General features: G+C 31.0%; 1 protein-coding gene across 1 annotated transcript; it reads right to left on the reverse strand.

Annotated features, from left to right (window-relative positions):
* Nucleotides 1-482: 482 nt before the first annotated feature.
* LOC122278263 (glutamate receptor 2.9-like) lies at nt 483-6,824 on the reverse strand. The gene is made up of 5 exons (XM_043088424.1): nt 6,487-6,824; nt 2,645-3,918; nt 2,202-2,508; nt 1,665-2,062; nt 483-1,284 (listed from the first exon to the last, which is right to left on the reverse strand). Exons 1-5 carry the CDS (start codon nt 6,743-6,745, stop codon nt 778-780), a joined length of 2,745 nt encoding a protein of 914 aa, XP_042944358.1. The 5' UTR covers nt 6,746-6,824; the 3' UTR covers nt 483-777.
* Between the last annotated feature and the right edge of the window lie 3,452 nt (nt 6,825-10,276).

Here is a 10,276-nt window from a genome sequence, read left to right on the forward strand (position 1 = left end):
AAAAAACTTTCTTGAAAAGTTCACTCGACACACGCTAGACATCATGTGATTGCTCGAGCGAACAACAGACAAAGAATAACGAAATCATCGTGAAATTAGGATTTTTGTTGTATAACCATATATATAGTTATATAACACACACACATATATATATATATATATATATATATATATATTTTTGTTATGAATAGTATGGTTGGTTTGAAATTGTGTACACAAAAGTGTATCTTGTCATTACTCAAGATAATAAAATCATCTAAAATTCCGTGGACGTAAATACATTGTCAAATTACGTATATTTTTGTATGGTGTGATTGATTACTTATTTTGTTTTATTTTAATTTCTTGCGTCATTTTTCACAATATCACATGCAATGGGCATCTTTTCTTTCTAAACAATTTTCTCCTTGTTTTCTACATCTTCTATAGTATATTCATGCTGCAAATATAAATTATAATATAAAATTACAGGAAAATGGTAATGATTTATATGCAAGTCAAATAAGGTAAAATATTTTTCAGAAATTACAGGATATCAACAAAAACAACTAAAAATATTTTGTTATATACACAGATGTGGAAAATGCTTTAATCATAAAGAGATATTATAAAAATAAAACTCAAAATTGACAAGATTTAATTTAGTAGATTAGATTATAAAGTATATCTAATATACTACCTCAAACCATGTCAATTTGTAAACTTATTTTTATGAAATCTATTTACGGGAGAAGCACTTCTCATACAATGTATGTAGATAAGCTTAATTACAGCATTTCAGCCTGCATGTGTGGTGGCAGGCGAGGAATCAGGGTCCTCAAGTGTTGAAGTGTTGATCATGAGGACTTCCTTCCTCGAAGAACCTTCATTGACATCCGATGTGCCTTCTTTTGTAACTAATATGCCTGCCAGAGCTAGAGGCGGTCTTCGAGGATTTCTATCTGCATAAAGCTTTCTTATGAGACTAACAACTTTCTTCCAAACGCTTTCGTTGCGGCCAGGAGTTGCATTTCCTTCGAAAGCATCTTGAGGTTGCTGACGACTTTCTGGTATGCGAATTAGGGATAGTAGAAGGCAAATGGTAGAGGTGGCAAAAGATGTTACATAGAGAACCCAAAAGCTCTGGAGGTTCAGGCTTTCAGGTCTGCTGGAAGTTGTGTTGGTTGAACACTCATCTGGGGGAATTAACCATTCATCTTCCAGGGACCTTAAATCTCCATTCTCCGACAGTTTTAGAATAGCTTCAGAAAAATCCCTGGCAATTGGCGAGCCTTTCTGGAAGACCTGAGTGGAGTAACAACATATTTATAATTAGTTTCTTTAGTATTAAATTTATAAACAGTTGAATAGAAATCAGAAAGATGAAATTAGTTTTGGCCACTAGAGACTCTTTGATCCCAGATCAATTGTTTCTTTTGCGGACAAGATGGATTGATAATCTATTTTCACAATCATAATATATATATATATATATATATATATAGGTAATATTATATGTGCATGAATTAATATTTTTGAAGAGTCATTTTCTTGGTGCACAAAACTTTTTCGCACCATGCATGCATTTTGGGGATGTGGGTGAAGTGAAGGAGGGGGATTTTCTTCTCATCTCTAGAAAACTTTTCGATCCTATGGCTTGGTGTAATTTTCAAGTTAGTACTTACAAAGCCCAATCCTCCAAATCTGGTGTTACGTAGGGTGGCTGTGTATCCTTTGCAATAGTGTTTGAGGAAAACTTTCTCATACGGGAGTTCAAGAAAGGCAGCAGATATATTGTTGCTTTCGAATTGGCCTGGGTAGCTGTATTCACTTTTAACGTCCACGATATTATCTGGTTTGAAATGAAGCACGTCCTCCATGTATTTCCTAACAAAAGAATCGCCATCGCAACCAACTTTCATGTCGTTCTTCCTTAACCACTCAATGTCGGTAACGTTTGGTCGCAGTTGTTTCACAGTGAGCATTGAAGACAGACTAGCAGTGTAGCTCGAGGTTAGGATCAACACGATAAAGAGCCAGACTGCAATAACCAAGCGTGTGTAATTGTTGTGGATCCTTTCACCTGCAAAATGAAGCCGCGTACGTGTGGTATAAATGAGCACTAACAACACTGATATAGAAATCTGCCACCTCAGTCAGTACGTACAAAAAAATAAGTACACGGACTTAGAAGATGTATATATAACTTAATTGATACTTACGATGAGCAAAGAAAATAGAAGAGAAGGTAAACCAAAGTGCAGTGCTAATCTGATCCTTCCAAGAGCCATTAAATTCTGGATTGTATTGACGCTCCAGGATCCAAACTATGAGCATAGTGTACATCAAGATGGCACCGGTGACCGCCCACATTTCCCAGGTGAAAGGCTTCGTAAACATCAATGGTGAGCTATCAGTTTTTTCTCGAACTATCATAGCCAGACCTGACTCAGCATATGGAAGAGTAAAATCTACATGTTGAAACCGATCGGCAAGTATGGTCACATCACCAATGATAGCATCGTAAGTCTTTTATTGTAGTTCGCCGCCCCCATGCGCGCAGGACATGATCACAATTAGCATAAAATCATAATCAAAACATTTAAACAGAATCTTAAATAATAAACAAAATAATCAATGAAGAAGGCTTTGAAGAAGTTGGTACCTTATTAGAGACACGTTGAACCAGCTCAGGGTAGGTGCCATTGAATGCCTCAAATTCGTATGGCAGATTATACTCTAGAAGCTCAAGCACCTTCCGGAATATTTGAATGCAGAAACCGTCTGCATATTTTTTGTCATTCGGTTTCTTCCCATAGTCAACCTTCACAAACTTCTCAAACGTTGTTCTACCTGGAATCCCAATTTTAAGGGGCTTTGCATCAGTAGGCATGTCCCAACCTTTCGGAGTCCCTGTTATGTTCCCTGGCCAAATTACTGGACCGAACAAATTAGAATTTGCAGTATCAAGCACATTACCAGACTGTGGTGTCCAGAAATATATTTCTTTGTATCTCTTTCCAACCAAGTTTACAATTGTCAGAGTAGGAGTGTCTGAGAGCTGGCCTTCTTCGAAATGTATTTTGCCACTTAAACCAGAGAAATTACTTGATAACATATAGTCTAAAAAAATTTTTGGACTATGAGTGACGTTGCTAGTCATTCTCTCTATCGCTTGTGTAACCATTTTAATGCTATCATATGCTCGCAGAGCATAAACTCCGGGGTCGAAGTTATCCTCCTCGAGATATTCAGCTCTGAATTTTTTCCGGAATTGGCCTTTGAAGTCTAGATACTCAGAATTTCCTTTCTCGGGATGGTAAGCCTTAATTCCTAATGCACCCTCCATAGATGAAATAACGGAGTTATTGACAGAGTCCAGCAAGCTTGTAATGCTGTCTGAAATTATCCAAGCTGATTCTACCCCAACAAGTCCCATCGTCTTAGCTTCTCTGAACAAATAAGTTGCCATATCTAGTGATGAATGAAGGACCACAAAGACACGAGATTGTGTTTTCATTACCTTAATCAGCTCCTCATGGACAACCTTTTTCGGATCAGACACAGAAGATAGTGGTGGGAGAACTAAACGGTCCTCAATGTCCGAACCAACATTTTGAAGAGCCTCGGATAGAAGTGCAAACATGCCGGAGTCACTGCCACAGGCATCATCTTCATAAATCACAATGATCCTTTTCCAATTGTATGCATGAACAATATCTGCAATGCATTTTATCTGTTGAGAACCATTTTGAGCCATCTGTATCAAGAAAGGCCAACGACTCGGCATTAGAGGGGGGTTGATGGCTGGTGCTGCAAACGAAATGACCGGTACATGAGCTTGCCCTCCAACAATTGCAACACGAGCTGCTTCCTGCCATGTGTGTATGCCAATAATCACTTCAAACTTTTTGATCTCTCTAATTATCATCTCTTCGGCTGCAACAAAATTTTAATAAAATGAGTTGTTAATCAAGAACAGTGGGATTTTCGATTTGGCGTTAATAAAACACAGAGAGAGAGAGAGAGAGAGAGAGAGAGAGAGAGAGAGAGAGAGATGTAAATCATTTCTGTATCATTCAATAATAGAATTTGCAAGAAAATGGATCTTTTGCTTCTTTGGCAGAGTACTTCAAGCAATTCAAAGATGAGATTTAGTACGGGAGAAAATACGATACCAAATAGCTGCAGTGTACCCCTTTCTTACCTCATAAAGACGAAATTGCCCTTAAAATCCATAAAACGACAAAAAACCTATGTTAAATTTAAACAATAATCTGTAATTAAAACTGTTTATTATAAAAACAAAAATATATCTTTTTTTTTCTTATTTTTTGAATTAATTTAGTTTAAAAAAATTATTTTTCAAAGTTTTAAAAGTTTTAAATATTTTTTAAATCGTTTTATTTTTTTTATTTTATTTGTTGAAAATTTATTCTTCCTTTTTTAATTTTTGGTTGTTTAAATCATCAAAATTATAACATATTATGTCAAATTTTTTAATAAGGGAATACATTTCAATTTTTGGTAGCTAGGTTGAGGCTGATTACCAAAATTGATTAGGGAACTGCTACATCTCCTGAATACCCAGTGAAGAAGACAAATTTTTTTTTTTTTTTTTTTTTTTTTTTACCTTTTTATGATTTTTTAATTCATTTTTTTATATTCTTAAATATTTTAAAAAAATTCACAAAATCGTTAAAAAAATATTTTTTTAATCATTAAGTAAAATAAAAAAAATCTTTCAAGACGCAAAGCATTTCCGAATTGATAATTTGTAAACTGAATATAGTTTGATGGGCCCATCATGTATTTTTTATTCGAACGTACTGCAATATTCTGTAGGTTTTCGTACAGAGCTCAAATCATTTTAAAAGCAACATATCTATCCCTCAAAAGTTATATATTTTAATTGTTTTAATAAGGCATATGGCATTGTGGTGCTAAAATGATATCTATAAATTAGAAGGCATAGTAGTATTATTCAAATAATATATTATTAATAGTTTCTATTATATTTATGATCGAAAATTTGAAATTTTGAACTACCCCAAAACCATTGGAAATCCATTAAGTTTTTAGTAGGAGAGAGACATTTGATCAATAGATGAAATAATATATCAAAATTCATCTTTTCAAGTCCTAAAATATTATCACTCTAGTCTCTATTTTGTAAATTAAGCAGACAAATCTTCACATTACTTGTTTAGTTTGAATCTAATTATATGAGTCAATCTTAATCAAACGATCCTATCCATATTATTGATTGAATATGTCAAACCCCGGTCCAAAACATGACCATCAATCCAGTTTACTACAAGAAAAATGATTAATATTTATAACGATACATTTGAGATGAAAACGATTAATTGGAATGAGAATTGAGTTATTCTGATATAAAATTATTATTTTTGTCGTAAATAACTACTCACGTATAAATTTTTTTTTTTTTTTGTAGTAAATTGGATTAATAGTGTTGAGGGATTTGACATATTCAATAATATTATGGATAGGATTGATTAAGATTGGCTCATAATTTACTATTTAAACTAATACAATCCGGACCCATTTCGAAAGCATGAATTATCAAGTACTTCTTGCAAGAAAGAAAATGCTCTTTAAAATTAATAACAGAATATAATTATTCTCAGATAATCATAGATTACTTTATTATTATTTATAAATTATTTATTATTATTTCAACTAATATTTTTATTATTATTCATAAATTATTTAAAATATTCTTAATATCTAAACAAACTCACTCGCTATATTAAAATAAAATAAAGAGAACAGGTAGCAGTGCTATTCAACCGTTCAAGTACGTTAAAGCTAGCGTACGAGCATCAATTTAAGGACAAATAAAAGGCATTATTGTTATAAAACAATATTGCACGATGCGCTCATCAGTTTCTTGCAGCTTGTAAGGTCATGTACGTACTTTCTTTGTAATTATTGATAAATTTCTCTAAGCTTATTAATATAAATAATTAAAATCTATTTCTTTCAATCCGTTAAATCTTTTGAAATAAACGATTATTTCACACAAAACTTTCTCGTGCAACTTATTATCCGTACTTGAGTACCTCAATGTATATTTTCGGGAATATGTGCATGCATAAAAAACCAAGGTAAATACATAACAAACGCACAATTCTTATATTTGAGAAAATCTTAATTATCCCCAGTACTTATCTTTTACTATTTAAATTAGAGAATGATTAATTTCATTATCTTATATTATATGATTGCCAATAATAAATCTCATCTCATCTCATATAATTATTATAATTTTTTTAAATTTCTATACAAAATATAATAAATAATTCAACTTTTTCAAATGTCAAAATAAAATTAATATTAAAATTTTATATTATAATAATATTTTATTTAATTTTAAACAAAATATTTCATTTCATTTTATTTTTACTGCATAACCGAACGAGAACTTAATATCATATATACTGTTAACAAAATAGGTATTGATAGAGATTAATGACGACATACCGGCGGCAGAAGCGACACTAAGCTGGGAAAGAGAGACTTTGTGAGTCTTTGAATGGTCGTTGTAGTTTTGAGCTGCAATTTCCATGGCGACTTTCTCTTCCTTCCCAATACGGGTATTAGGATCAATGATCATACCGATACGCGTAACTTTGATTTTAGTTTCAGCTCCGTCGGAGATGATAAGAAGAAAGAACAGTACTACAGGGAAGTGCAACCATGCAGGATAGGGCATTGGGCGATATTTTATATTGGGAATCATCGTTGTTGTTAGGAGGGGATTCTGGGATAGTAGAAAACCTTACCAACAACGTCTTGGGTGCATATGCATGGTCTGCTCCCTATTTAAGACAAAAACACATTTCCACGAGGAAGAATATAAGGGTGGAATCTGTGATCTTTGACTTTTCAAGCCTTCCATGAAGTTGCCTTCAAATTTCCAACGAAGGAGGGAAATCGATCCCACGCCATGCATTAACTCAGTTAGGTTTGGACGGTTGCTGATCACAATTTATATTCTTCATGAAGAAGACATTGCTGAAATCCAGCACTATTTTTTTTTTTCTAAGGGCTCTGCTGGCTGTTTGAAATCCATTTCTATTTTTTTCAGTTTATTTTTTAAAAAATTTTAAATATTTAAAAAAAATTATAATATTATTAAATAAAATTTAAAAAAAACTTAAAAAAAAAAACAAGAACTTAAACCCCCAACAGATACATAAATGGCTTCATTAACATGGAAGTCTAGCTATTAAAAAAAAAAAAAAATTGTAGCTTGGTGTCAGAATTACGTGCACGTTTGGAACTCCTTTGATTTTTTCTGTTCAAAACCATTTTGGAGGAAAACGCGCTTGTGTTTTGAAAATAATTAAAATCTAATTTCTAAACAAACAGAATCCACTCACTTAAGAAACAAAATAACGCCCTTATATTGCATTATTTTCATGTGAGAAATGATATTTACAGTCGTGATTATGTAAGCGGCGTGTAGTCATTTTAAAAAAAATGAATTAATATAAAACCCACATGAAAAAAAATTAACTTTTTAATTGTGGACCTCATTCTTTTTCAAAGCGATTGCGCGTCGTTTAGAATTTCACGACTATATATAATATTACTCTTTTCATACCGACAAAGAAGCATCGCCTCTATACGTATCATGCATGTATACAATCAAAAATGTCTTCTTATTTTGGCTTTACGATGAGAGTTTTGGTGTATCTACTGAGTTTTTGGAAAAGAACTCACTGACCAGATAACTTTTACAATCACTCAGTTGGATATTACATCTTCACTTTTTTTTTTTTAAGAAAAGAGGACAGAAATTTATATTTTATTAATCAATCTCAGAAAAAAGCCGTCATACACAAAGGACAATATTAAAAAATTATTTTAAAAATAGATAAAAAAAATCGATCGATCTCAAAATTAATTTATGCACTTGGTGGTACAACGGGCCACAATCAATTTTATATTTAGTAGTATTTTTTTAACTATTTTTTTCCTCTAATTATCTGTATATTGACAGTGAAGAGGATCCTTATTAAACTGTTATTTCTGTGCTTTTCCTTTAATAAAGCTTGATTAGATTTAAAAAAAAAAAAAGAGAGAAAAAAAAAGAAATAAAAAAAAGAAAAAGAAAGAGAAGAGTACGCATCAGACAAATTCTAATCAAACCTGCATGTTGGGAAAAAAAAATATAATAATAATTAATTAATTAATTGGTAGGGCTTATTTCGACGTACGTAAACCTTAAACGTTTTCATGACTCTTTCATTGTAAATTATCGGTAATTCTAGCTGCCACTTGTTCCAGACTTTGGGTCCGTTTCTAGATGGCTTGACCATTAATAAGTGAGAAAGGAACATTCGATCTCTGCCGACTGCATACCATTTCCTTTGCCTCAATCATTCAACATCTGCCGACTGCATACCATTTCCTTTGTGTCAATTCAGTGTACATTCAATGTTTGGTCAGTACTCAGCATGATGAGCCAATCACTTCGATATGGCCGTAGGATATTTCTGATAAAAGAAAAAAAAAATTTTTGAATTGCAAACGTCTGTATTTATTTCTAAATTCTTCGAAAAATTACATTAACGTTTCGAAACTTTACCGGAGAAAAGAACGATGATGAATATGACAAAGTTCTCCGCATGCTATCTCATCGGTGTAAAACTGTAAATATACAGTATCATAAATTTATAATCAAATAATAAAAAGAATATTGTTTTCAAAAATTGATAATTTATTTTTGATAAATATTAAAGTAATACTAATCCTGATTTTATCTAAAAAAATTACTAAGATTTTTATAATTACAATTAAAAATTAAATCAATTTAAAGAAAAATATCAAAGCAAAAGAAAAATATTGTTCGAATATTAAATTAATGAGAAGAAAACTTTTAAGATATTGATTTCACCTAATCCCTTACTATGTTTTACTTATCTAACTAATTGAATTTAACTTTTTCTATTTCTTAACAAATCTCCAAATTTATCCAAAAAAATTTTTTAATAGTCAATTAGAAATATTTTTATTTATCATTTTTTATAAGAGTATGCAAATTAATAAAACAATAAAGCAGTAATACCAACAATTTTAATACTATATAGATTCATACAAATCTTTCAATTTCTATATTTATCTATATTAAAATATTTAAAATCTATCCTATAATTTCCATTTTTATAATAAATAACAAGACTTTTTTTTTTTTTAATAAGAGCGAAGATCGAGTGACCTTATCCAATCAAAGATGAGATTTGGTACCGGATAAAATACGCTGCCAAAAAGCTGCAGCGTACCCCTTTCTTACCATATAAAGACGAAATTGCCCTTAAAATCCATAAAAGGACAAAATACCCTATGTTAAATTTAAACAATAATCGGTAAATAAAAATATTTATTATAAAAAAACAAAAACAAAAACAAAAATATATCTTTATTTTTTTTCTTATTTCATGTTCTTTTTTCTTATTTTTTGAACTAATTTATTTTTAAAAATTATTTTTCAAAATCTTAAAAGTTTTAAATATTTTTTAAATCGTTTTATTTTTTTTAAGAGGTAGGTTTTTGTCCATGGTAGAGAGCTCAAATCATTATATAAGCAACATGTGATCTGTCCCTCAAAAGGAATATATTTTAATTGTTTTAATAAGCCATATGATTGTTAAAATTTGAAATTTTGTACCACGCCAAAGAAAAATGATTAATATTTATAAAATTATTTGAGACAAAAACGATAAATTGGAATGAGAATTGACTTATTCTAACATTTTTCTTGTAGTAAATTGGATTAATAGTGTTGAAGGATTTGATTGATTAAGATTGACTCATAATTTACTATTTAATTCGAAAACATGAATTACTAAGTACTTCTTGCAAGAAAAAAAATACTCTTTAAAATTAACAACGGATTATAATTATTCTCAGATTATTTTATTATTATTTATAAATTATTTATTGTTATTTTAACTATTATTTTTATTATTATTCATAAATTATGCAACTGCCAACTGCATGCATACCATTTCCTTTGTCTCAATTCGGAAAATTACATAAAACTTTCGAAACTTTACCGGAGAAAAGATCCATGAATATGACAAAGTTCTCCGCATGCTACCCTGGAGTTTGGCTACAAAATAAAGATGGTAGACCATGATCCGAAGAATTGGGCCAATTGGCCATCGGTAGACAAAACACCATCTACGAATCTATTATAAATAGACTGAATTGTACATTTTGTAATTTTACGTATGTTAACTTGCATTCTGTCTGCGTCCCTGAC

This window comes from Carya illinoinensis, chromosome 10 (genome assembly GCF_018687715.1).
Source record: "Carya illinoinensis cultivar Pawnee chromosome 10, C.illinoinensisPawnee_v1, whole genome shotgun sequence".
NCBI lineage: Eukaryota > Viridiplantae > Streptophyta > Magnoliopsida > Fagales > Juglandaceae > Carya > Carya illinoinensis.